The sequence below is a fragment of the Parus major genome, chromosome 1A, assembly GCF_001522545.3.
Source record: "Parus major isolate Abel chromosome 1A, Parus_major1.1, whole genome shotgun sequence".
Classification (NCBI taxonomy): Eukaryota; Metazoa; Chordata; class Aves; order Passeriformes; family Paridae; genus Parus; species Parus major.
Window position 1 is genome coordinate 31,592,012 of NC_031773.1, and position 26,867 is coordinate 31,618,878.

General features: G+C 40.5%; 1 protein-coding gene and 1 long non-coding RNA gene across 3 annotated transcripts in view; one reads left to right on the top strand and one right to left on the bottom strand.

Annotated features, from left to right (window-relative positions):
• Positions 1-26,867, top strand: part of RASSF3 (Ras association domain family member 3) — a 93,364-nt gene that overhangs the window by 5,444 nt on the left and 61,053 nt on the right. Inside the window, exon 2 of one of the 2 annotated variants that reach the window (XM_015627372.2) lies at positions 9,925-10,049. In XM_015627372.2, coding sequence (XP_015482858.1) covers positions 9,925-10,049 — 125 coding nt within the window. Of the gene's footprint in view, positions 1-9,924; positions 10,050-12,990; positions 13,045-26,867 lie in introns of those variants that run through there. The other variant, XM_033514643.1, reaches the window with a different exon arrangement.
• Positions 19,689-24,089, bottom strand: LOC107204383. The gene is made up of 3 exons (XR_001521571.2): positions 23,955-24,089; positions 23,448-23,611; positions 19,689-19,963 (listed from the first exon to the last, which is right to left on the bottom strand). It is a non-coding gene; the product is annotated as an uncharacterized LOC107204383 (long non-coding RNA).

Consider the following 26,867-nt stretch of genomic DNA (forward strand, 5'->3'; position numbering starts at 1 on the left):
TGCATCATGTGTTGTTTTATTCCATTTCTCAGATAATTAGTTGAGATGAATATCACATCATCCCAGTAAATTTCATTTTTCTTGGCTCTACCAGTTTTAAATTAGACAAGACAAATCTCTTTGTCTAATCTGCCTTCGATCCAAAGGAAAATCCTGATTTGTACCTGTGAAGGTATTAAGAATTTTCGTAAGTCTGTGATAAATTTAAGGCAAAAAGTCTGTTCAGAGCTTGAATTATATCTCATGGACTCAATTGCTGCATGCATGAAGGTTACCAAAATTAATATAACACATGCAGAACATCAGTAACACCAAGAATTAATTGCTAATACCCTCTATGTCTACTGCAGGCTTCTCTTTCTGAACTATTTCAGAGGATTTCATTTTACTTCTGCTTCATTTCTTCTTTCTTTTGCCAATGTCAGGCCAAAGCAGCTGGAAGATGCTGTTTCTCTCCACTGCACTTCTTTGCTGCCCTCAGCACTAGTAGGAAGACAAGCAAAAGAAAAGACAGTGACCAACTGTTGTGCCTTAAACTGAGCACCTCTCCAGTACAGCTGTTTCTAGATTCACTGTCAGGGCTGGCATGATGACCCATAACACCCAAAATAAAAGCTGTGAATTGGTCATTTATGAAGAGTAACATTAATAAGTTAGTAGTGTGGAATTACCTGTTTTAAGGAGATAATGTAACATTAGAGCTTGATATGTAAACATAGACCAAGCTTGGATGCAGCATGCAAAAGCAGGTTTAGAATTGAGCTGTACCCAATGAGAGAGGTGATCTGCACAAGTGCAACTATTTTTGTATTAAACTTTATTTAATTTGATGGGTTTGCATCAACTTTTTTCTCATCTCACATTTAAACAGAAGAGACTTCAGGTTTTGTTTGGCAGAAAGTCAAAGCTTTTAAATTTCATGTGATCCGTCACTTAAAAGTCTGGCTTCTGTCCTGCTAGGATATAACTGCTGTTTAACCCCTCTAATGGAGTGATCCTTCATTGATCCTTCAGCAACTATTCAGAATTAACTCCAAATCCCAGTGCTGTGGCCAGGTAAAGCAGGGAGCTCTTTGAGCTCTCAGGACTGTCTTTCTGTGGTCCATCTCCTCTGTGAACTCAGAACTCCTGATTGTTACTAATTCCAGGAAGAAGAGGTCTGGTCAGGAACACACAGTTCTGGGAGTGTACAGATGGAGAAAGCTAAATGATACTTTTCTTTCCTGTTGTATTTTCATTGTGTTTCTCCTAAAGTGAAAACAAAATGAAGTGCTGCTTTGTGAGTATCCATAAGGCTGGCTATTTTGGGGATTCAGCAATAGAGGGCACTAGAGTAAATGCTTTCAAAAGCAGTATTTTTATTGGATTTGCATGCAAATGTGAAAGCTCACTTTTGGGGTTTTTTTTATGTCAAAGGGATATTCTACCCATTTGTTTAGGTTTTTAATGTTGGAAAGAGGATAACAGCCAAAGCAAGTGGAAGTCCCAAGATACCAGCATGATAGGCAGTGGAACTGCCTAAATACTTTGGACCAACTTTTGACTTTTTCTACAGAAATTCTGCTATTTCTTTCCATCACATTTGTAGTGCAGAAGTGTATGCAGCAATGTGTTCCTGAGCCAGGTGTTTAGTGAATGTAATATCTGATACCTTTGATTTTTTTAAAAGTGGATTTCAAATGCATTTTACACCACAAAAGGAAAATCAGGTGTGAGAATATGTGTAGACCCACATCCCCATTCTTGCTCAGGCTCTGTTCCATCAGAAGTTGGGAATTCAGCGTGGGCTGCTGTGTTTTGTGGTTTTCATATGAAAACTTAATTTAAAGACAGCCTGAGCTGCTTTTAGACTATTGGTAGAAATTACTGTGTCTGGGTTGGCAGCTGGGGTTCAAATGCCTGTGGACAGGCTTGTGGGAGGAAAGAGGCCATCGCTGTCATTTTACCGTCCTAGCCACTCTGCTGCCACATCGCTGCTGCAAGTGTAGCTCAGTGCAGTGCCAAGGCACCCCTCTGGCTGCTTGGCCTTATGCAGCAGGTGGGAAGAGGTGGAGCAGCCAGGACTCACTGGGGAGCTGCTGGTATCTGTTCCTCCAGCCTGACTCTGGGGGCTGAGTGTGGCACAAGGCTGCGAGCTGGATGCTGGCCAGGGGCTCAGCCCTCTGCTTTTCCCTTGTGCTGCTTAATGATGTGTAGAGATATCTAACAGCTACTGCAGTCTCACACAGGTAAGCTTAGAATCAGTAGTTCTGTAGGAAATCAAATGCAAATTAATTATTTTAAGCTGGTTTCTAGGGCAGGTCAAATCTAGGGTTTTACCTATTGGGCACTTTTCTGAATGTGGCATAACTGCAGGTCAGAAATGAAGAATAAGATTTGTTTTCTGTTCCAGAAATGCAATCTCTTTGCTCTTGAGCAGAAGAAGAAGTACATTTCCTATGTTACCCTGGTTTTGTCACTGGTACATGTGGTCAGTAAAGCCTGACGCTATCCAGGTCCATCAGATTTTCTGGAGACTCTGTGGGAAGGGTATGTGGTTCACTGGGTCAAGCATACAAAAAGCACTCCCTGAAGTTTGTCATGAAAGGATAGACATGGTGATACATCAAGGTATCTGCCAAGTTTCATCTCTAATTCATTGGAGTTACTGCACAGAGGAACTTGGCCTCCCCATCCCTACCTGGCATGGAAAAGTAGGAATCTCAAAGCTCAGGGCAAAAGCAATGTAATCAGCCCAATGAAGTTGTTTCTTAGGCTGTAGCAGAAGAAGTTAAAAATACTAAAGAATGCCATATATGTGTGTGTATGCAGAGGACTAAAGGAGAAATGAGGCCTGTCCTTTCCCTCACACTCTAGCATTGTGTTCACTCACACTCACTGCATGGTGTTCCTGTGCCCAGGTACTTCCAGGTGGGCCCTAACAGGGAAGGGGCATTTCAGACTTCCTAGGAAGGGAGAGCTCAGCCATGTACCTACCTCTCAGTCTGCCTCCCAAAAACTGGCATACTGAGCTCCCAAAATCATGATAGCTATGGTAAAGCCTGAGGCGGGGATGTGCTCCAACTCTCCAGCTAGGTGTGAGGCTGAAACAGATAAAAGAGACTGTGAGAAGTAAACATAACCTAAACTTGATTTTTCTTGTCTTGGGCTTTTGTTTTTAAAGTATTTCCACTACTGCAAATTTATGCTTTAACCCATACCTCAATTGAATGAAGTGAATATTCTCTTCCATGTTTGCAAACAGATTTTGTGATTATTTCAGGGTGGTCTGGCAAACAGTGGGTGTTCTGCTTCTGTGGGAGTGGTGACTGTAAATAGGACTGTATGCAGAGCAGTATCTGGCCAAAATAAGTGCAATAGCTTTCAGGAGCAGAAGCCTGTTTACAGGCTGGTTATGTTGGATCCCACATTTGTGCAAGAGTCTCCTGTGACAAGTCTTCACTGGATCCTTTTGGCAAGCACTGGAAGGAGGAAGAAGACTTGATTGTTGTCATATTGATAAAAATACAAACAAGATTTATCAACCAATTAAATTGATTTTAATTCTTTAATACTCTAGAGTAAACCAATGGGATTTATGCTCCTATGGCACTTAGGGCCAGGTGCTGAAAGACATTTAAGCATCTGAGAACCAGAGTAGATTTCAGTAGCTGAACTGGTGACTCTTCTTGTGGTTTTTACAGTCACTGGCACCAAGAGTGGAGAATCCTCCCTCAGTCAGGGACCTTCTCTGTGGCAGATGCTTCATCCATGCTAACACCTACATCCCAGTTTTCCAACGTGCAGCTAGATGGCAATGTCACCCTCCACTTCTCAAGAAGGCTGGTGAGCTGCCCAGCTTGCCCCATCACCTCCCCCCCCCCGGCTGGGATCACCATGACACAGAATGTGTGTGTCCTGGTGTTTACCAGTGATCTAGCAAACAATCTGGCACAAACAGGTTAACATTAGTGCATACTGAAAAAAAGTATTTAGAGGCTCTAAGACAGATGACAGAATTTTGGAAGTTTATAGAGGTACCAGCAACAGAAACTGAAAAAAAATCCAGTTTAGGCTGTTTACTCTAAAATACATGTCATTCTTTCCTGGTTTGCACTTGGGAAGCTGAATTTATGTATTAACCAATTATTTGCTATCTGGTGCATGAAATCAGAAATATGGTCCCTGAGTTCCCAGGACCCAAACAGTCCCAGGTTCATGCAGGCTGCTGATTTTTATACCTCCTTTTCTCCTTTGGGCCTTCCTTGGAGTTCTCAGTTAGTGATTCACTCAGGGAAGTGTTTTCTTCCTACCAAAAGGCTGATCACTCCCTCCTGTTTTACAAATGTAAACAAATTTTACAAATTTAATGTACAAATTGTTTACAAAAGTAATGTCCTTTGCATGTGGCAGAATTGGGTTGTTGCCTGCCTAGATGATAGATAAACTGTTATCTAAAACTCTGAATCTGAAACTGGTGAGTAATATGGCAATTTTTTTGCACACTACCCAAACACCAGCTCGGTAAGACCCCTGCAAACCAAAACACCACAAGCATTCGTGTTGAAACCAGGATTGTTTGATTAAAGCACTTGTCTTCTGCTGAGGTCCAAATATATGCAACTCATGATTCTGCAGGTCTGTGCCATAGGCACCCTGGTTAGTTTTATCTCAGTCACCACGAGTAGCTCTTAATAGAGACTGTTACAGGAGCTTATCCTGTTTCCAGGGCAGGGTTGCTGACCCTGAATGGCGCTGTGGCACTTACAGATAGGGCTGCAGTTCAAGTGCTTCTTGGAGAATTTCCCTAGACAGCAAGTTAAGCCGGTTGTATGGTCTTTCTGTTCTTGGGGAAATGACAGAGGATCCTCTCTATGGGAAATGTGTATTCCAAAAAGGGCCTCAGGACCTGTGCCCATGAATGGCCATTGTTCCTATTGAGAGCAGAGTCTACAGAGACACACACAGCAGAAGACCTTAAGTGGTACTTGTGGATAGTCACAGCTTTACAGGAGTTTGGAAGATGTGGACTTTGCTGGACTGCAATCTAATCTAAGCCTTGTGTAGCTCCACAATGGGGAAGGAGCACAAAATACACACAAAGATCCCTCATGGGAAAGGATGGCCATAAGGACCTCAGAAATCCTGTCTTATCTGTAATAATAGTGATCCCTTAAAAATCACTAATTGGGAAACATGGTTAGAACTTTATTTTAATCTCAGACTGATGTTAAGTGTGACTAACAGATAAACAAACAAGCAGAAATTATGAGTATTTCATAGAGATAAAACTGATGTACTACAGCAGGTACCCACCTCCTTGTAGCTGTGCTTAGAGCTTTATGAAGGCTGTTTATTTCAAATAGGTTTCTCATTCCAATACAGATTTTGAGTGAAACTGTTAAAAAATATCTTTGTAGCAACTTCAGCATCAAACTGGAATGTAGACATGTGAGCATCAGCAAAAAAGAGACCAACAAAACATATATTAAGCATAAATGAGATGTGACATGCTGATACCAATGTATTGTAGGAATAACACAGTTCAATTCTGTCTTGCAGGAGAAATATAGCTGAACTTCGTTCTCCTTCCTTTTGTTACCTGCTGGCCAAAGATGGATTAAAAATTAAAATGCTAAACACCTCACATAGTTTGAATAATTTTTCCTTTATGGGCATACTTTCCATAGAATGAGCACAGCAGTAAAACTCTCTTCTGTTTGCTGAGAACCAAGCCACAGGTTCTCATGTAAAGATTATTTTACTTGCTAACTTCCCAACACAGTAGCAGGACCAAGTTGTATATCCTCCTCACACTTTCCAATAAACACTTTTTACTGTGGTTGATAAATAATGCAAAAGTAATACAAATTTGTCTTTGAACTTTCCATGTGCTTCAGCTGTTTAGGCACGACATACATTTTGCATGTTCATTTAGAAGTCAGATTTGTCTGAGCCATCACAAAATGAAATCACACATTTCCTAGGCAGGGGAGACCAGAGCAGGATATAGGGATGTTGCTATTGAGCCTCTGCCTGCCTCTGCCTGATTTAGTAATACTTAGTTACTAGAATCTGATGTTGGAGCACCTGTTGAATTCCTGTTCCTTAGCTTGCTTCCTGCTGCACTGCCCTGGAGCAAATGGGTTATGGGAACAGCTATTTACAAGCTATCAGGCAAAATCAAGTTTGGGGTGAAGAAAACCCAAACGACCATCAGGTAGGGTCCATTCATGTAAAATGAACATGTTGAAGCCTTACAGTTCACCCAAACTAAAGCAGGATAGGAGTGATGTTGATTTCTGGCAATAATATAAGTTATTTTTTTCTATGACTCTAGTCAAACCATTGTTGCAATAGAATAATAAAACATAAGGTGCTTCATTATGTTTCAGTAGTTGACAACAAAACTTCTAAAGCATAATATTTGTATGTTTAATTAATAGATACTTACTTTGCATTTCCTAATAATTCAGGACAATTTTCCTAATCAATATGCATTGATGCATCATTTTCACACATAAATTCAGTGTACATGACAGTCTGAGCATCAGTAAAATAAAACTATTACCTTTTCTAGTTGCCAGTGAATGCTTTTATCAAATGTGCTAAGTTAAAGCCCCCAGAGCTCTGATTTCAAAGAACAGGATTCATTTCAGGCCCCATCGGGAAAGAGCACTTGATTCTGATTGCTTTCCAAGCAGAAATGATATGGCAATCTATGATCTGATGACCAAAACAGTCTTTCCAGAATTATAGCTACTTTTTGAACTCATGAAAATTTTGGGAGTGCTCCAGTAAAGGTTTACCAGAAAAAGGTGTTTTCTAAATTTGATGCTGTCTGAATCTTTGTGGAACATTGTATGCCAGAACTGGAATGAAATAATATATTTAAAACTAAAACACATACGAAGGAAAGATCATACATAGATCTACTGTTTTAGGGAAAAAAAAATTCCTTTTTCTAATCTTGCTTCCTAGACTTTTAAACAGTATGTTAAAATCTAGTTTAAGATTGGAACAATTTTAGAGATGAAGCTTTTACATTTTTTGTAATTATGCCTGTAATAGCCAGGTGGAAATGATGGGCTTGTCTTGCAAATGACATTATGGACTCACAAATTAAAATGAATATAAATGACAAACAAAATAGCATTGAGAGTTAATGTTTCCTAACTGAATAAGTAATCCTGTTTCAGAACACTGTTTAGCTAACAGATTCTTTTCCTAATGTTATTTGTGAATTGGTGCATGCTCAGTACATACATTTGCACAGTCAAAGGAAGTTGGGAAATTAGTGAACTCCGGTGTCCTACAGATTTGTAGACATTCCCCATAACCTCCTCAGCACGCAGGTGATGTGCAGTAGCTGGCTGTCCAGACATTGTCAGACAAGGGCATAATGGCTGAATTTTGCCAGCTTTGCCCTGAGTGTGGGTGTTAGTTTGGGTCCCCCTCCTTTATCCAGGAGATAATTTTCATAAAACTTAATTAGCTTTGAGAGTATTTGTAGTTGTAATGGTCAGCTCTGTCATAACTACAGGGGAAGAATTGAAAGGTGGGCATACAGTGCAATCTCATAAGGATTTTTCTAAAGAAGGTACCTGAATTTGTGAAGTAAAAAGAGAAATTATGGGGAAAAAAAAGAAATTAAGATGCTACTTTCATTTGATCTCCTTTTGCTTATGCAGTGTAATGTAATTTTTGATTAAGTGCTCCCATCCTGATTTTCACATGAAGATGCCCTGTTCCCCCTTACCTGATGAACAATGGCTTCAAATTTTATTTGTTCCTGTTGGCTTTTCCACTGTGTCTCATGGGGTCCCTTCCCAAAGACAAAATAGTTCTCTTCTCAAGGCATCCACAAAAATAAGTGCTCTGTCTCCCCCAGAATTTCATGAGGTGCATGAGTCATCTGAAAAATAATCCCAGCTGCATGAGCATAAAACAGAGCCCTGGGAAAACCTCATTTGGGGCAAAAGTGCAGTTCTCCCTGATTTCAGCTGATTTGGGAATACTCCATGTTTACTAAAAATTGGATAAAGGAACTCAAATGTAGAACCCAGGAGAAATTAGGCAGCAACTGGAGCAAGCCTGACATGGCTTGCCAGCATCACACAAGGATTTAGGGACAGCTACCATTTCTCCTGGGCACTGTACAGCTGCCTTAATCATTCTTTTTATTTGTCTCTGTAGTCTTCTGCCTGTTTTGCTTCACCTTTTTCAAACTTTGCATTAAATACAGTGACTGTTTTAGAGAGTTTGAGTCCTTTTCAGTGCTTTGATTTATACTGAAGTAGGGTCCATTGTAACCCATAATTAGCTGGAAGCTATTTGCTGATGTCTCAAGAGGAGTGTGACTTGAGAGACAGTGATATTATTGTGATATACTTGTTGTGATGTAGTCAGTCCGTTTTCAGATCAGAAACATCCCAGTTATCTGCCTCAAAGAGCTGATCCAGGATCGACACACTATTCTGGGTTGCTGGTGTTAAAAAAGTTTTGACAGGCTGACTTTGTGCCAAATAAATACAATTAAACTTGCCTTAATGCAAGTGTAACATAAATTCGGTATCAGGCACAGGAATGTGATTGCAGGTTTACATTTTATCCACATTATAATTTTTAATTTCGAACGGTCTGATGGTACAAGGGTCTTAAATTAAAGATCCAGTGCCTAACCAAGAGGAATATTAATTTCAGAGAACACTCTTATGTCTTGCCCCATAACACCATGATGAGTATCAATTGGAAATGGGAAAGTTCAAGAATTAATTTCTTGCAATCTGAAACTAATTCACCAGAAGGGAAACTGAAATTTTTGAGAGGTCAATAAGGAAACAAAAGAGCCCATTCAGAATTCATCTTTTGCTATAAATCTTGAAAGTGTAAAGCTTTGTAACAATAATAATAACGATTAAAAAAAAAGTAAGTGTAGTTTAGTTAGAGAAAATGAAAGCATTTCCTCCAAAAGTCATTTTTGGAAATGGCTGAATTGTTTTAGCTGAAATGTTCTAAAACAAACAGCATGATGTTCCCCAGCATGGAAACTTGAAGTACAAGTGGTTGCTATTTGGCAAAATTATAAGCAATTTAAAACCTAAAAATAGAAAGTGACATTCAGTACTAGACAAAGATGGCATCATGAGCTCTGCCCAGCTTACATAGAAAACCAGCAAACACAACAGGACTTCAAAGCAAATACAAGCTGTTTTTTGAAAATACTCTTAAAGTGACTCTTTCTCTGAGATTAGAGAGAGTATGAATCATCTATTTCTTACTAGAGAATAGAGATAGGGCCATCTGCCTGCTATAATGAATTTACATTTCTAATAGCCATCTTAGTTGACTTTAATAGCCAGCAAGTGAAATTTCTGAATTGTTTTTGAAAGCATCTATGTGATTTATCACCATAATTAAGCTTCAGATAAGCCATTTATTCTGCTTTCAATATTCATATTCCTATGAGTACCTAGAGCTTAAAACATGAAAAACCATGTAGCAATAATTCTATGGGGGTGGAAATTTTTGTCTGTAAGTCAAAAATGTTGTGTCTTTTCTGAGAATTGCCCCTTTCGTGCTTACATTGCAGCAGCTAATGCCTCATTTGTGGCACAGAGCTTTTGCAAGACCATCTCATTGAGGCAGCCCTGATCTAACTAAAGACCTGCTTGACTGCAGGCCTGTCAGCGTGACACTGGGAGGTGTGCTGCACTGTCACCTTCGCTCCGGTGAATTCACGTCTCCAGCACTGTGTAGCTATTATTATCTTCGATACGGGTGGGGAAATTCACTTGAGAGGTGGTTATTTCTCTGAGGTCACGTAGCAAATGAGGATGTGCCTCACTCCTATGTTCTGCCTGTGGAAACCTAATTTCCAATTTTAATTTTTTTTTTTCTTCTTTTTTCTTTTCTTTTCCTGGTGTCTGTGTGTGGGTTTTTAAGACTGCAGGTACACCTGCCATGCTCACTGCCGAGACCTGGTGCACCTGGGCTGCCGGCGGAATGGAAGATTAATGGACTGCCTCTCTCCCCATGACACCTTAGATTCATCTTACTCCAGTGGTCAGGTAAGGGATCTCGTGCTCATGTAATCACTGCTTTCTCTTGTCAGCTCTGTGCTGAATTGTGGTCTGCCTGCCTCATCTGGCTGCTCAGGAAGAACGTCTCACTTAGGCATGGCCAGCAAAGCTGGATTTCCCACCCAGTGCTGTGATTTCACAGCACAGCTGGGTCTGGGTGCAACTGGCTGCTGCCAGCTGGGTCACTCCTGCCCCAGTTAAGTTTTCAGTTAACTGACTGAAAATTAATCCCACAGAACAGTGTTTTTCCTGTTGGTTTTGGCAACTGTGGGGTCACTTACACCTAATCAGTAGAAACCTCTGAGATGTCACCTGTGATAACATACAGACACTAGTCTGGTTTTATTTTTAGGGGGGAGGGAAGATGAAGAATTGTGGGAAGTTTTTTTGTGTGTAAGTTCTTTTTTTCAAGCCTTCTATTTAAGCACCAAAAACCCCCTTCATTAATGCAGGTCTGGTCTAAACTTAGAGTGTTACTGGTTTGACTGAAAAGTGTTATTCAAAACATAATTTGTGAAAACAAATTGATATATGTATATCCACAGTGGTCAATTTAACCCTTTCACTATCTTCAGAATTCATATGGAAGAAATGTTTTTATTGAGGGAGAGGGATGAAAACCAAACAACCCCAGACCCAGCTATTATTGGTCATGTTCATTTTATTCAGTGTAAGAATTTATGTTGTTTGCTGTAAGAATCAAGAGAGATCCATAGAACAGCCTAGCCTGGCTTTCATTATCCACAGAACTTCCAAGCACAGGCTGGGCCATGCTGCAAGCTACCAGCTGTAAAATTTGTGCCCAACCAAAATACTTCTGTCTTCAAGAAGTATCCTCTTCCCTTCCTTCTGCCCCATGATAAGATGCACACATACATAAAACTAATGTTCTGACACACCAGTTGTACACCCTGTGTCACTTTTCCTGCCCAAGGGATATCACATTATCAGATTTATGTGGTGGGTTGTTTGGGTCTGGGCTGGGCGGTTTTTTTCAATAATGTTGTACAGAATAAATATTTTCTATTTAAGTTAAGCATATTTTGGTATCTTATGAAAAGTTATGCTAAGGTCTTAAAAGACTATTTTGTCTTGTATGGCAAGAAACTAGAATTCTTGGGTTTTGTTTTTTTTTTTTGCAGTATTATCTATTATATATAATGGACATTATATATTTTTGAGGCACTATAACTGCTCTCAGAACCTGCCCAATTATGTACATGAAAGATTGCTTCCCAAATATATTAACACACTACAACAGACACCCCTTTTAGACAGCAATTTGTGCTTTGAAGTTTTTTTCCTGAAATCAGTCTGATCTAAGGAATCAAACAGATGCCACTTGTCTTCAAAGTCATTACTATCATCCTACTTTAATTTATCAATTGCAGGATATGCAGTCATAGGTGATTATAGCCATAGCCCTAGTTAAAGGAAGGTACTAAATACTAAGGAGGGCAAGGGACTCCTCCTTGAGGATTGCAAAAATTTGTTCTGAGTCAGCTCTGAAGCCCAGCAACACAATCATTAACTAAAGATGATACACTGGCATTTCAGTGAAATAGTCTGAGGACACACAAAGCAAAGCAAGCTTAACTTGGTGGAAAAAGCAGAAAGAAATACTTATGTACAGCTGAGGTGAAACCCAATGCTTACATTCCTCTGTGATGATTGCTTACTCACCAGTGAATCAGCCAAAGAGGTATTTTCTCAGAGGATTCCAAATTAAAAAATACTGCAGCACTTTTCCTTTCCAGGTTTCTCTTGAGCAAAATTCTTATAGCATATGCAGAAAGCCTAAAATCCAGCTGGGAAACATTTGTGATGGACAAAGTTAAACTTTATCCTCAGCCTTTGCCATAGACATGTCAGACAGATTCCAGGAAGCATTTTTATAATTTTACTTCTTTAGTAGGAAAAAAATTGGAACTTGCTACAGACTTGTGTCAAAACCAATTTTTATGAAATTATAATTCTACCAAAAAGTAAAATAATCCAGATAAGTAAAAGCAATATTACATATACACAAAGATGTGTAATGACTTCTAGTGACTAGAGTGATTGTTCAGGATAGCCCTGGAACAGGCTGCCCAGAGAAGAGGTGAAGTCACTGTGAAAGTGTTCAAAAAATGAGTAGACATGGCACACAATATGGTTTAGTGGCCTTAGGACCTTAATGATTCTATGATTCTAAAATTTCTGAGCACCCTAGCTGAGCTTGCTGTGTGTCCTCCAGGTCATCACTGAATTTTCTCTGCAAGTGCAACACTTTATTTTGTAGAAGAGATGCTGCTCCAGCCACCCAAATGGTGTCTGAGGACACAGTGTTTCTTGTGAGCTCCGTGTGTCTTGCTGTTGGGAAGAGTGAAGAGGAATAGCTCGGATGCTGAAAAGCAGAGTAGCAGGGATGGAGAGTATGAAGTACATGGCAACACAGGTTTTGGAAGTGTGTGCAATTGCCAGCAAGAAAATACGATGGGAGCAAAGAGAGAAGGGCATTAAAAATAATTTTTACTCAAGACACATACGGCTTCCCTGCGAGAGATCTAAAAAAGAGCTAGTGCTCTCCTGGGTATGAATACTGAGCAAGGAATTTGTCTCTTGCTCTTTGAGCCTTACAGTACTTAGGGGAGCCAAATTTCATGTGCATTTGTTTGTGTGCAACAATATCACATCAAAGAAGTACTGTTTTTTCCTACTGAGTTCCTTCCTCTTGGAAGAAGTCACACTTTGGCTGCTTTCAGTGGGTGACAGTTTTTGCAAATCTCTTTCCTCATTAGCTGTGTGGGTCAGTGGGTGCCTGACAGATGATACACGAAAGATGAGAATTCAAATGCTATTTTCAGCATCCATCATCCACTGGTTTTGAGGCAGAAATTATTTACATGCAGAAAACCTGGAATGTTTCCTGTTGGGTCATTTTCTTTACGCACGGCTGTCCTGCATGCACAGTGCAAACGGAGCTACCACGGGAATCTGCAAGGTTTGAATTCACTCCTTCCTCTGCTACCGACCTGCTCAGATCACTTTGTCTTTCTAGGACTTGTCTACTTCTCTTGTAGATAAAAAAGGAATTAGAATTAAAAAAATTATTTTAACATCTCTGAATGAGAACATTGTTGCAAAAGCTGTAATTAGGTTACTATTTAATTAAACACAACTCCAAGCTCAGCTACCTTCTCAAAATTACTATTTCCTTCCGTGCTACAATTTTCTGGACTTTATCAGCCTTAAGGTGATTTTTAACTTCTGTTTAAAGTTTGAACCTGCATCTCATATATAAAACTAAACAGGTGTTTAGTGTAAGATTGTGAAGGGCTCAGAAGATGGGAAAAAGACTGAACCTATCTTCTTTACAAAATTATTCTTGCATTCTTATTCTGTGGATGGTGTCTAGTCTGCAGGGTTGTGCTTATATGCAGGACTGTGCTTTTGAAGCAAACCTTCCAGTTGTCTTCACTTTCCTTGTTTTGGTTGATATCAGGGAGTGGCCATAGGACACATCAAATCAATTCCACTTCAGGTGAAAATTAAGCTTCTTCCTGAAGCCTGTGAGAAGAGGCACTCCAAGAGCCAACCTAACATGCTCAGTCCACTGGATCAAAGTAGAGATTTTCTTAAGTAAACATTGTGAAGGGTTTATATGGAGGACTTTGGATTCTCAGCACCAATTACTGTCTTTTACAGAGCTGTGTGTTGCACTACATCGCTAAAATAGGCATTAGATTCTTGGCACAGAGCTTTCCCCAGTGATGCCTGCTTTTTCTTTATCTATATCATGACTTTGAAAATCACATGGCATGCAAAACCAGTAAATTTTGAATGAGCTATGCTAGTCAAATGCAGAGTTGCTAAGATCACACATGTATTTGGGAATGTGTCACCCAGAGAGTGAACATCAATTAAATTTGTGAAGGGATTTTGCAGGAATACTCAAACTTTTCAGTATTTATGGAGAGGGATAACTTGCTAACAGACCATAGTCCTGGGCTTTGTACCTTTTCTTCCTCCTGGGATAACTGTTTTCTTTTGAAGTGCATTTTTTTTTTCTTTTGTTTGTAACATTAAAGCACAAGTTTGAAGTCATTATATTGGCAGCAGTCTTGTAATGGTACAGGTTAGATCTTCTCTTGTAAAGAGTCATGTCACCTCTGTAATTGCTTAAGTTCCTTCACACAGGGAGATAATTACTTTGTGATGATGGCAAACAATGCTTTGGACTCCAACTCTCTATGACCTAACACCATTTCAGATTGGTCAGGCAATGTGAATATATCTCCTTCTTGATACAGGTGACATAAACTGCACTTCATTCTGATGCAGTGACCTGGCAGTGCCCTGAGTGCAGCAGAGCTTGGCGCCCAGCTGTAGTTCCTGGTCCTAAACACTTGTTCATGCACATATACTTTTCTGTGCTCCCCTTGCTCTTCCACTCCCAGTGGCACCAGGACTGCAGGTTTTGGACAATGCTCTTTTCAAATGGGTCAGGAAAATGTTGTAACTTCTAATGTTTGTCCCTGCAAAGCTCAACTGGCTCTTCAGTTCTCAATACAGCCTGTGAACAGTGCTGTCAGCACAACAGGGGATGGGTGTTATGATGTGGCTGGAACACCTTAAACTCCAAATAACCCTGAACAAATGTCTTGTTGAGCCACAGTTTGAGAATCTAGGCTTAAGATTTCCCTTGTGGGAAAGAGGAACTTCTTACAGACTCTTAACTGCTGATTTTGCAAAGAGAGTCAACTGATTTCCAGTGGATTTCCCTCCTGTGCAATTCTGCCAGCAACTGGAGCGCTTGGGTGCACACATGAGTGGTCAAACAATCTCAGAATCTGGAATATGGTCACACAGCTTGACTTTGTTAACAAGTTGTTGGAGCTCAAAAGGCCTAATTTTTCAGCTCCTTTCTTTGAGTGTGCGTACATATACACATAAATATTTAATTATAAAAAGGTCTAGGAAATTCCATCATGAAGCTGCTCTTACAGATCACAAAGGCTTAGGGGTTAAACCTTTGAAAACAAAACTCACAATGTCAAACATACTGCAGGCACCCAATGGCAGAAATATATGGTTCAGGTGAAAATTGTGTGGCCCTAGATGTTTCCCTCCTCAACAGACTTCCTATAGAGATTAAACTATGTATACAGATTCTCTGCAGTCTTGTAACAGAGCACTCAGAAAAAGCTGGGGAAAGAGTTGCCAATTTCTTCTATGAGCAAGCACAGTGGGATGAATGAAACTCCTTTCCAGCAATCCTCTCCTGTACTACCACGTTGCCAATTATAGGCACAACACCTCTGACTGACCTGCCAGGGCCTTCTCAAAAATCTAACAAGTATCAAAGCCATTATGTGGATTTTAATATTTTCCTATTTGTCTATCATCCTAATTGAATAAAAAAGTTAGAATTTTTCATGCATAAGTCACAGATATAATTTATTTTCTTCTTCAAGTTGTCAAGCCTGCCCAAAGAGGTCTCACTACATTCAAATTTTCTCTAACTGAGAGATGAAATTTATATGAGACCTGAGGCACTTGGTAAAGTATAGAAAGAGATATAGCGTGTTGCAAATGACTTGGATAATAACACCCCCTCAGATTGTTTCAATTTGCATGAATGCCATGAAGAATGAGAGGTGCTAATACTGAAATTTCTGGACATGGAAGGGCACTGAGGTTGTCACCTAAATGTACCTGAAACTGAAAGTGGTTTCAGTTCCTCCCCTTAAAAGGTAGCTGAACATTTCCTCAGAAATAACCCATGGAGAAAAAACTGACACAAAGAGCAGAATATCATAATGTAGGTGTGTGCAGTTCTTGATTAATAATGAGAACAACCTTTGAGCTATTGATTGTTTTCCTCTACTAACTCTCAGTAATGGTGTATACTCTGTGAAATGGGCATGGGGTCTATGGCTCACATATTTCAAATCTATGTTAAACCTGGTTATGCTTGGTAGTGGTTGAAAGAAAAAGAGGAAAACTGAATTATATTTGTTTTGGCAGGCAAAGCAAGATTTAAATTTTGACAGTAACTGCAAAAGCTTTTAAACCAAAACTGAAGCTGATTTCAGTTCCAACTGTGTATATTGCTCAGGTTACTATTAAGGAAATATATTGGGCAAAAATAAAAGGCTTGATCAATTATATAAACTAGAAATTAGTTCCAAGCTTTCAAAAAACAATTTCAAAGTATCCACAACAGTTCCTGGGGCACTACTCTTTGCAACCCTCCCACACAGAAATATTATTAAAATGGGCTCTGTACAATACTGACTTTAAATCATAAATTAATTGTAACATTTTAAAGAATTGAATTTAGTTGATCATATATTTGGACTTCTTCATTATTCTCTGACACAAGCACCATGGAAGTGTCTATTGGGTTTTCTTGGGCACACTGAACAAACCCTTGGGTCGATGATAACTGAGGCAGTAGTTGAATGTTGCAAGTAGGATTAATCCAAAAGACACATTTAAACAAGGAGAGGGTTTTAGAACTCAGAGTAGACCTCAAAGCACAGTAAGTAAAGACTGGATGGGGCATGTGGTGAGGGGACTTGTATCATCATACCACCAGAGTTAATACCAGAACTGATACTTTTAACAGAATGAACTTCAGCTTACTGGTGGAAATTTTCACCCCACAGACACAATCTGAATTGTGCTTGTATGCCATTATGTTTTTTAAACTTTTTTTTTTTAAAAAAACAGTGATCAGTAAATCTATCTTTAAACTTTTTTTCTTAAGTTGGGTTGTTGGGGTTTTTTTTCCATGTTAAGTTTTTGGTTAATATTCAGGCCTGACCTTTCAAACAGAAAGGTATCAAGCTCACTGCTTAAAGTATACATCACTGAAACCTAGAGAAGATCAATTATCAATAGTTTAGCAACCAGATCCATATAGTCAAACAGCACTGATTTTCTAGTTCCATTGGAGAAGCAGGCAATGCTTCAAATTACAGGAAAATTTTCCTATTAGACAAGAGGAACATTTGAAATGCACTTTTTTTTGCACCGTTAGGTGTTTTCATATTCAAGAGGTTTGTATTGTCTTCCTAGAAAATATGTTTTCCTAAAAGTGTAGCCAGCCTCAACCTGCCATTTTGTCAGCTGCCATTGTAAGATCAATGTTCTTTTTCCACTATTTATTTCTAATACACACATTTTTTCACAATCCTTTCCACTCCTGTCAGTGTTGTGTCAGGTGTAGGATGTAAAACACCTACTGCATTTTTTATTGTGCTAATTTTCTTCCTAATTCAAAGTTATTAATATCTTATATTATATCTGAGATTAGTATCTCAGCAGGCTCATCAGAGCACAGATGATCACATTGCTAATTTAATACAGGTAATACAGGCTTGAAGGTCCTGTATGTTCCAGGTGGTTCTCCAGTATTTAAATGGCATTGCTTAATCAGGTTGGAGAAAAAGTTCAAGGAGACCTGATCCTTTAAAACATTGAGTTCCCTGTGGAGCCTGAGGGTTGGGTTGTGACTGCAGCAGGAGGAGCAGAGAGCATTTATTTCTGTCTTATCTTCAGGGTAGATTTTTCAACATGCAGATAAGGACAGCAGCCACTAGGAGAGTTGGTTTTGATGTGGCATGTGAAGGCAAATGGATGTTGCTTCAGAGCTTGTGCTTGAAGATGTGTATTTTGCTGCTTTATGCTGTAGATTAGATTGTACATGGAAGCTGCACAGTTGCTGGGTGATAGATCACTGACCACAGTAGTGTCCTGAGTGCCTTACTGAACCCTCAAAACATGAAAAGAAAATGAGCACTGGTAGGGAAATTATCAAATGGGGTGTAAATGCTGGGCCCTGCAAATCTCTGTCTCAGTGAAGTCCTAACTGATTTTTCTCAATAGTCCATATGCTGTAGATGACAGATGGAGTACTGAACTTTGCCTTTCAGTTAGAGACAGGCTGGCAAACAGAGTAACAGTGGCTTTCATTCTACCCTTCATGGCCTGATTGTGTTTTTCATATCCATTTAACACCAGTCTAAATAGAATTACCAGCAGCCATGTCAGGTTTCTCCTAATCTATTAATCCAAGGGGGTAAAGGGGTGACTGGTTTACGAGTATAACAAGGGTCTGAAGAGATATTTAATATCAGACACTTTCTAGTGCACTTACTCAAGAGACTGATTTTATTTTGTATTTGAATATTTAGGAAGGTAGCTGGGCTTATGATGTGATGCAGACTACTTGATTCATCCCACGAAGACCTGCCCTGAGCAAATAAAGAGATGGCAGTGAGAACTGATTAGAAAAGAAAGTCAGAACTGTTGGGAAACTCATATCCCATGTTCTCAAATACTCTTCCAGCTTCATATTATCTGGGTTTTTTAAAAAGAATTACAGCCTTTTTGTTTGTCTTATGGCATTAGCAGCTGCTGGAAATATACACAGAAGAGATTGCTGCTGCCTTTTGACTCAGTGCAGGAAGGGCATGATGCAAAACCTTCCCTGGTGGGGAAGGAAGGTGGGGAGTGGTTTTTGATTATTTTTAATGATAACATTGCTGGGTGAAGATAGGAAAAATTTTTTTCTCAGTCTTTGATCCAAGTAGCATGCCAACCAGCAGTAACAAAGACAGCTGTTAGGAAAATGGGCAGACAACAGAGCCCTATGTTGTTCTGTTTGTTTTTCTTACAGAAATGAAAAGTCTTGTTTCCCAGAGAGCAGGAATCAAATGACAACAGGTAGCATTTTTTCATATTGATTCATGGCTTCCTCTAACTGGTGACACTGCCTAAAAGCTGCCCTCCAGACTCTTCCTCAGTGCAGAAGAGCCTGCTCGTTCACAGGAGCTCAGTTTCCCCCCAGCTATGTGCATGTGCTGCACTCTGTGCTCCCCTTCTCCAAGGGATCTCATTCTACAGTGAAGCTCCATTCTTGTATGTGTTGTCTTTTATCAGTGTGCTCCACAGGAACTGGGGATAAGAACTTAAACCTTTCCCATTTACTCTGCAAATAATGTGTATAGGTGTGTAAAAATTCAGTGGTGTAGTGTTAATGCTTCAATATCGTTGCCGGGAAAGGGGAAATTGTCACCAGTTACATGCCATTTAAATGCAACAAAACTGAAGTCCTACTAGTTAACCTTATGGGGAGTAGTCTTGTTCCTACCCAAAGCATGGAGAAGTAGCTGGCTTCCCCAAATCAAAACATGTTGGGTTCTCTTAGAACTTGCAGGAGTTCTCAAGCAATAGCCTGTTTATCATGTTCCCTCCCCTCTTTATTTCAGCTACAGTAAGCCTCCATTCCTGCAGGATAAGTCCCCTGGTGATTCAGCACCTCTGCTTCCTGAGACCTTATGATACTTCACTGCCAAGTGAAAAAGGCTGCCTGGATAGAAAAGGCTGTTGTATAGTTTCTTGGGGACACAGAGGCACAGATACAAAACGTACAATCCTACAAGCTTTTCAGATCTGGTTTGTCCTTCAAATAATATGCTGATGATCAGTTGTCATTGGTTTTTTGTTGGGTTGGTTTGTTGGTTTGGTTTTTGTTTGGTTGTTCTGTTTTGTTTTGCTTGGTTTTTTTCTGAATGCTTATTTCAGAAATGATGTAGCAAACCTTGAAAAAAAAATTAGATTAAATCCCTTTATCACTTCTTTCAAGATACACACCTTACATTATGGTTGTGACATCTCAGTTGGGATGTTCAATCCAACAGCAGTTTGCATCTTGATCACCTTTCATCTGTGACCTTCAAATTCCTTATGACTTGTGCCTTGCTTCCTAATCAAGAGGCCCCTCCTGTGGATGAATTTTGGATCAGCTCCTGGTCCAGATGATGCTGAAACCATGATGCTTGGATGCTGGACAGTTTTCTAAGAAGACAAACTTGGCTGGTCTCTACACGCCTGCCCTGTTTGGATAATCCCTAGAGAAAAATGGAAAAATTAGCTCCCCTTTACATTTGAGAAGAAAACTTTCATCATGGGATCTCAAGAGGTCTTCAGACACATATATTACAATTAGTCTTGTGAACCCATGGAAAGCTGTACATGTTTTTTTCAGGTATTTTGCCTGCTGATGTGTTGCAGTAAGGTGGATAACTGGTTACAATTACTTGATTTGCCTAAATCATACCCTATACTTCTCCATCTTTCTCTGCTGGTGCTTGCACGTGTGTATTGTAGCCATAGTAAATCCCCATTTAAGGTTTTGTCTTTTCTGACAGAGTGTTTGTTTACAGGAAGATACATACAATCATTGATTATTTTGCTTTACAATCCTAGGTGAGAGCAAGGCAGTGATGATGGTTACCATGGGGCAGCAGGATGAGGTCAGTACCATGCATCCTGTCTGGGGCTGATCTCACTTAGTTGATGTCAGGATAAAAATTACATTGTCTTAATTTCACTAGGCTTTTCTATGACAATTTCTTATCAGAAAATTCTGCAACATTATTCTCTAGGGAAGGAAGGCCAGTGTACCACAAGGCTGAACACTACTTTTATATTTCCCAGTACTCCTGAACTTTGGTTTAGAGGCACACTGCTTGGTCTATACTCCACTCTGTTTTCCATTTGCATTGTTCTCTTCCCTCGGCCTTCCTTTTGCTATCCTGAGTAATATTTTCCTTTACAGTAACCTTGAAGAGAGATTTCCTTATCTGCATATATGACTAATCAGTAAGGTCTTATGATTATTATAAAACAGTTTGTTGGAAGTGGGAATTAGAGCATGAAACAGGGGCTGAGGAAGCCAGATTTGCAGTCCTTGCTCTGCTAATGACTGATTAGATATGGCCCTCAGCAAGTCAGTTTGGCCTCAGTTTTCAAATGTGCTGATTTAACTTTTAGTTGTTGGCCTCCAGCTTTCTTTTCTTCGTTGTTTTGTAGGGAGGGAGTTGCCCATGGCATGCAAATCTGTTATTTTGTTTTGCCTTAAAGTAAGTCTCAGTCTGGGCAGTCAGAAGTAGAAACTGGTTTTAGATATGGTTGTGAGTAGTGTTCCTTACCTATCACCACAAGGTGGATGAACTCCTTCTTGCAAAATGTTATGGGTGAATGAATGCACTAGGTGGCACAGAGTTATGAGTTCTGAGAACCTGATTGTTTCTTCTTTATGCTTTACCTTTAACTTCTATGAATATTACTGAATTTGTTAAAGAATCCATTATTTGGGGAAGGAAAGCAAGGTTAATTTCTTAAAGCTGAGGATTACAGATGAAGGTAAATTCAGAGTTAACTCAATATGAGGGAGTGGAAGGAATAAAATCTCTGACACTTGCATTTGTGAATTATGATTTTACTGACTTCTTTATATTATTTTCCCTGTAATCAGCAGATATAACTAAAGACAAGAATAATACATTGGAGTGGATGAATACAAGAAAAAATGTTTTGAAAATACATTTGTATTTTCAGTTGTCATTTGGCAGCTGCTGTCTGTCTGAGAAGTGTCCTTAACACTACCCTTTATGGGTAGGTCAGGAATTCTCTCCTTCGGCTTCATCTGAGATCCCATGTTCCATCTCCCAGCAGGAACCTTCCAAGCTGTGCTGGGCTGCACAGCTCCCACAACTTCCCTGCCTCAACCCACACCCCAGGCTGCTGGGCTTCACCCCTTTGCTGCCAGGTCCTTCCACGCAGTGCAGGATCAGCCTGTCAGACATGTACATCCCCCATGTGGGGCCAGAGAGAGGACCCATTGCCAGGGAAAGAGGGAGACAGAAAAGGGACAAGAGGGCCTGACATGAGCCATCTGGATTTTTTATTCTTCCCTCTGTGTCTCATCAAACTGTCTGGACCTCCCAGAGCAGCCCCACTCTTGGGGGGTTCTTGAGAATCATGGCATTAGGGTAGACAGTGAAAAAGGAGATGTAGGGTCTAGCAGAGTCAGTAAAAACAGAGTTTTGCTGCTACAGATCCAGTTTCACTAACAGTTTATAAATATCCATTATCTTTTTTTTTTTTTTAAAGTACCCTCAACTTGCAGTTTTGACCCTTCTCTGGACTGAGATTGCCTACTGGGGCACATGTCCCTGAGCCATGGGGCCTCTGATGTGTGTGTGCGCCTCCATCCCACCCACCCTCAGGCTATCTGAATTTTAAGATGATTTGGCCATGGTCCAACAGCTGGCAGCATTTCATAGACAAGTCCTCTAGACTGTGCTAAAGTGCTGTGCATAAGAGCTGTCTTATTTTACACTCTTCTCCACACTTTCATTTCTTAAAAGTCACCTGTGTGTTTTGGCTTCAGTTAAGAAGGAAAAAAATCTGGCAGTTCTGCTGTAGTCAGATTTGGCAGTCTCACTGGTTACTTCCAGTAATTATCTCCATGTCACAGATATGCTCTTGGTGCCAGTTTTAGGAAAACCTTCCACCTTTTTGATGTCTGGTTAAGGAAATGGATTCTTTAGTAAATTGTTTTTGTCCGAGAACAACCCCTTCTTTACAAATGCTCTCACTGTCATCTTTCACAAAAGGCTGCATTCAAAATTTGAAATATGCTGATGTGCAAATAATTTCAATAGCTGACCTGCAGAATCTGTTGGCAGGGCTGCTAGAGGCAGTTTGCTCTGATTCCAGCTGCCTGCTTAATTTTGGCAGCTGCACACTTTCTGGTCCAGATGCCTGCAGTCTCTTGTCCAAGTTAGGAGCTAGACAGACTCTAGTCACTGTCCTGTAAGTGCACCTCAGCTTATCATCTACATGAAGAATTAGACATAGAACTTGGGCTGACTTTTGCCTCCCAAAGTTATTTGAAATGGACTCCAGGATGTACAGCGGTGGATGTGGCTGTTGGAGCCCTGCCGAGGAGGGGGGAGATTGCTGCCTTGCCTTGTAAGGGTATCTGCACAGCCACAGGGCGCTGGTGAGCACTGCCAGCCATCCTGAGCCATTGCAGTAGGCCTTCAAAAGCAGCCAAGCACACAGGGGCAAGTCCTCTGAAAGAGCAGATGCTGAAGCAGATGTTAAAGCCACACCGAGGACCAACGAGTGCAGTGTGGCTGGAGATTTCTTCCAGGACACAAATGTGAAATTCTTAGCTATGGCTTGCAGTGTTGGTGTGCCTCTCTGTTTCAAATCCTCACACCTTGGCCACAAAAATATTTTTAAAGGTTTTGCAGACTTTTAATAAGTTAATTTAAAAACAAGTCTTTGAAACAAAGAGTTTTTAGAAAGACTTCGAAATAAAATGAAGGTAGATACCCTAGTGCGTACAGCAAAGAGCATGAGCTTTTTAGCATTGTTCTGCTGCTATCGTAAATGATTTTTCTGACATGTTTTGAATATAAGACTGCAAGCTCACCACTTACTGACTTTGAGGTCCAACCCATCTTTCAATTACCCTGTGACTCTGCTAAAGTGGTCCCATGTCAGAGGAGGGGAGGAGCACTCCCAGTGTTAAGTTACCTGCACATATGGACAGACATCTGTACATCTGTTGAGCCACATGCATATAACCTCTCTTTGGCAGTGCGTTGCTGTGGTTTGCTCTCCAGGTCTGGCACTCCCGACACTGAGTGCAGGCTCAGATGTGGTGCTGCCCCGTGACTATGTCAGGTCTGGCACTGCTCCTGTGGGACAAGAGGTAGAGGGTGAAAGATGGAGACAGCGTATGGCTGATGAGAATAAGCACCGACCAGCAGATCTTATGGACAAGGTGGGAGGAACAAAGATCATCCTTTCTAAAGCAAAATTCATGCACAGTTCATGCCAGATGCAGTTTCTTCACAGTTGGCATTGATGGCACTGCCTTTGTAATGGCAGCTACCCAGATAGATCTGGGATCCAGTTGGTAAACTGCATAGAAGGAAGTGCTTGTGGCTCATGCATGTGGCTCTGGTGCTTTGTGCCCCAGTGTGCTTTGTATTCCTCTCCTACATGGAGCTTTCCAAGCTCTGACCAGTGACATCTTACCTTGGTGTAGCTATAGTAGTCCTCCACTGCCCCAGTACCCAGCTTGTTCTCCTCTGGGAAAGCTCCATTTTGCCTGGAGGGATGGCTCAGCTGATGAGGCAGCTGTTCTACTGTGGCAGATTTCAGCCTGGTGTTATTAAGGGAAAAAAAAATAAATAAATTTGTTCCAGTTTATCCTAACCATCCAAGCCCTAAACTGAGGTGGTTCAGCAGCTGCTGCAGGAACAGCTGAGCTGCCTGTGCAGAAGGAACAGAAACTTCTCAGAGAGAGGCAGCTCAGATTGATAGTTAAGGACAGGAGTAACTAACTACTTGTGTCCTACTTCAGTCTCTAGGTGCACAGGTTGCGTGGCACATCTCAATATCGCAAAGGAAATTGGAGTTGTGGGAGATGTCTTTGTCAGCCTTTAACAGAGAATTCCTATGTCAGTAACAGAAAAGAGAACACGATGAAACATGTTGTTCAAATGTTGTAGGAAAAAAGCTATATTTAGCTGGTCTAAAAATTGCTAAGCTTCAGACACGAGGAAAATGGCTGTGGCAACCTACGCTCCTCCAGTTTCACCTGTTGCAGTGTTTCTTAAGTCTAGAAATACCTATAAAATAAGTAACATAGCAGTTAAAACTTTCCCAGAAGAGGTGTAAACAAACTAAGCTCACTTGCCAAAGCAGCTATTACTGAACTATGAATTGACCTTGAGCTGTGTCGATTTGGTGTAATGCAAACCATCTGCACGCTGAAACAATTAAAGCCTTCACATCTCCTAGGAGTTTCCTTCCTCCGATTATAACTTTTGTGCTGTGGTAGAAGCACAAAGGTAAACAGCTAGTTAGAGTGGCCCTCTGTGTCTGTGTGTCTGTGTAATTTTATGGTGCAGCACATACAAAACCATTTTCATTTGAAGTGGCAGCCAGCTTCCAAGTAGAAAATATAGCATATGCTTGGTACCAAATGCTGGAATCATAGCTTGTAAGACAGCCTGAGTAAGACACATCTGCTTTGCTCCTCTGCTTCCCTTCCCCCAGCTTCTTCTTGGGATGTTCCAAGTTTTCATGAAGCACACAGGTCATGCTGGAGAGGCAGAGCTTAAACACAGACTGCTTCTGTATAAGGCCCCTCTGCATGTGCTAAACTGAAACCTCTGCCTTCTGTAAGAGCAGTACCTAAGTGTGCTGAAGTGAAAGCCTTGGATCGCAACTACACATGATTTTATAAAAATTTTATTTAATTTACAACTACTTTAGTTTCCGGAAGTTCAGAGTTTACACTCTTTAAAGCCATAAAAAATCAATCTACAGCCATGGCATCAGAGTTTGGATGTTGCTGTGGTGGGAAAATACCAGAGATGTTGTTTCTGTAGGATTGCTGTACAATTTTCTGTGTCCCACAACTGGCAACGTTTCATATTTAACTCTCTGCACTATAAAACCTCTTTTTAACACATTCTTCCACCATTTATGTCCATCCAGATGACAACAACACTAAAACCTCAAATCCTTCCTCTTCAGATCACAGGAAAGAGTAACCATGCAAGTTCGGTAAAATAGGAAAATAAATTTGTTTTGTAGGTTTTTTTCTGGAAAAAAGTTTTAGACACTCATATTTAGGAAACATTTGTTTAGATTAACATTCTAGACAGTGTAAATATAAGCCATGTAAACATAAGACTGTAAAATTAAAATAATTAAATATTTTGCTTTTAAATTTAAGTCTGAAAAATAATGAGTAGATGCAGCACGGTTTCTGAGTCAGCCATGATTATTTGTCTCTGTGGCCAAAGGCTTCCATCCTAGGGAGTGACCTCTGGCATCCGGCCAGGTCTCGTGAAGCACCTCAGGTCCACGTTTCTCAGAGCAGGCTGTGTCCTACACGCCTGTATGTGTGGACTCTGGATATGGCATGCATGTTTTATCAGTTCACAGTGCTGGAAAATGTGAGGGGGGGCTGAGCGGCTGACGCTGGCTGGGATAGTGTAAGAGGATAGTGAAATGCAGAAAAAGACTGGTGGTGGCCATGATGAAGTGATTCCCGGTGCTGACTACCCTTGGGAGAACCTCTGGGGTTTGTTTTGAAGGAAATGTATTGATTTGCTGTAAAAGAGGGCTCACAAATGAACATATGAAATAGGCTTTTCAGAGCACCTGACCCTGGGGCTGAGCTGGGAAGGGGAATTATTTGGCAGTGTTGGTTCAAGTCCTCTAAATTCTAGGTCATGTACATGTCATGTATAAAAAACTACCTATAACAAATAGATAAAAGTATATCAATTGCTAGATTTATAGTTTCCTTTGTGACCTGCATACTGACCCATGTCTGACCTCTGCTGCAGGCCAGAGAAGTAATGAGGGTCTTGGTCATGCCCTGCATGAAGGATTTGCAGGAATATGTTAAGCTTGAGGCAGTCAGTCATCAAAGAGCCACTTCCCATCCTAAAAGTACATGCCTTTGAGACCCAAATGTATCCCCTTTTGTGCTTATTTTTTATAACATCATGGGGATTTTGTTAATGAAACAGATAAAAATAAGAAATGTCAGCTTCCCTGCATCAGCCCAGGGCTCAGGCTCTGACCTCTTCACCCACCACAGGACCAGACGTGGCAGTCTGTGGGGGCATAAATGACTTCTTTCCCTCGGGGTGGGAATGGTGCTCCTACTGCATTTAAGTGCATATGTTGGGTTTTTTCCCCCTCTGGTCACCTCTTTTTTTCCCTCAAAGTGCCATCTGATTGATAAAATGTAGGCAGAGGAGAGCCATTCTGAGCCAGGACGCCTCTGGCAAAGCTACAGCCCCGTGTGATCTGCAGCTCTGCTGGACTTCTCATTGATGTGAAGCGTCCACTTCCTCCCTTCCTCTTCCCTCCATATGTTAAATCTCCTAAACTCTGGATTGACAATGCTGTGTGCACATCATT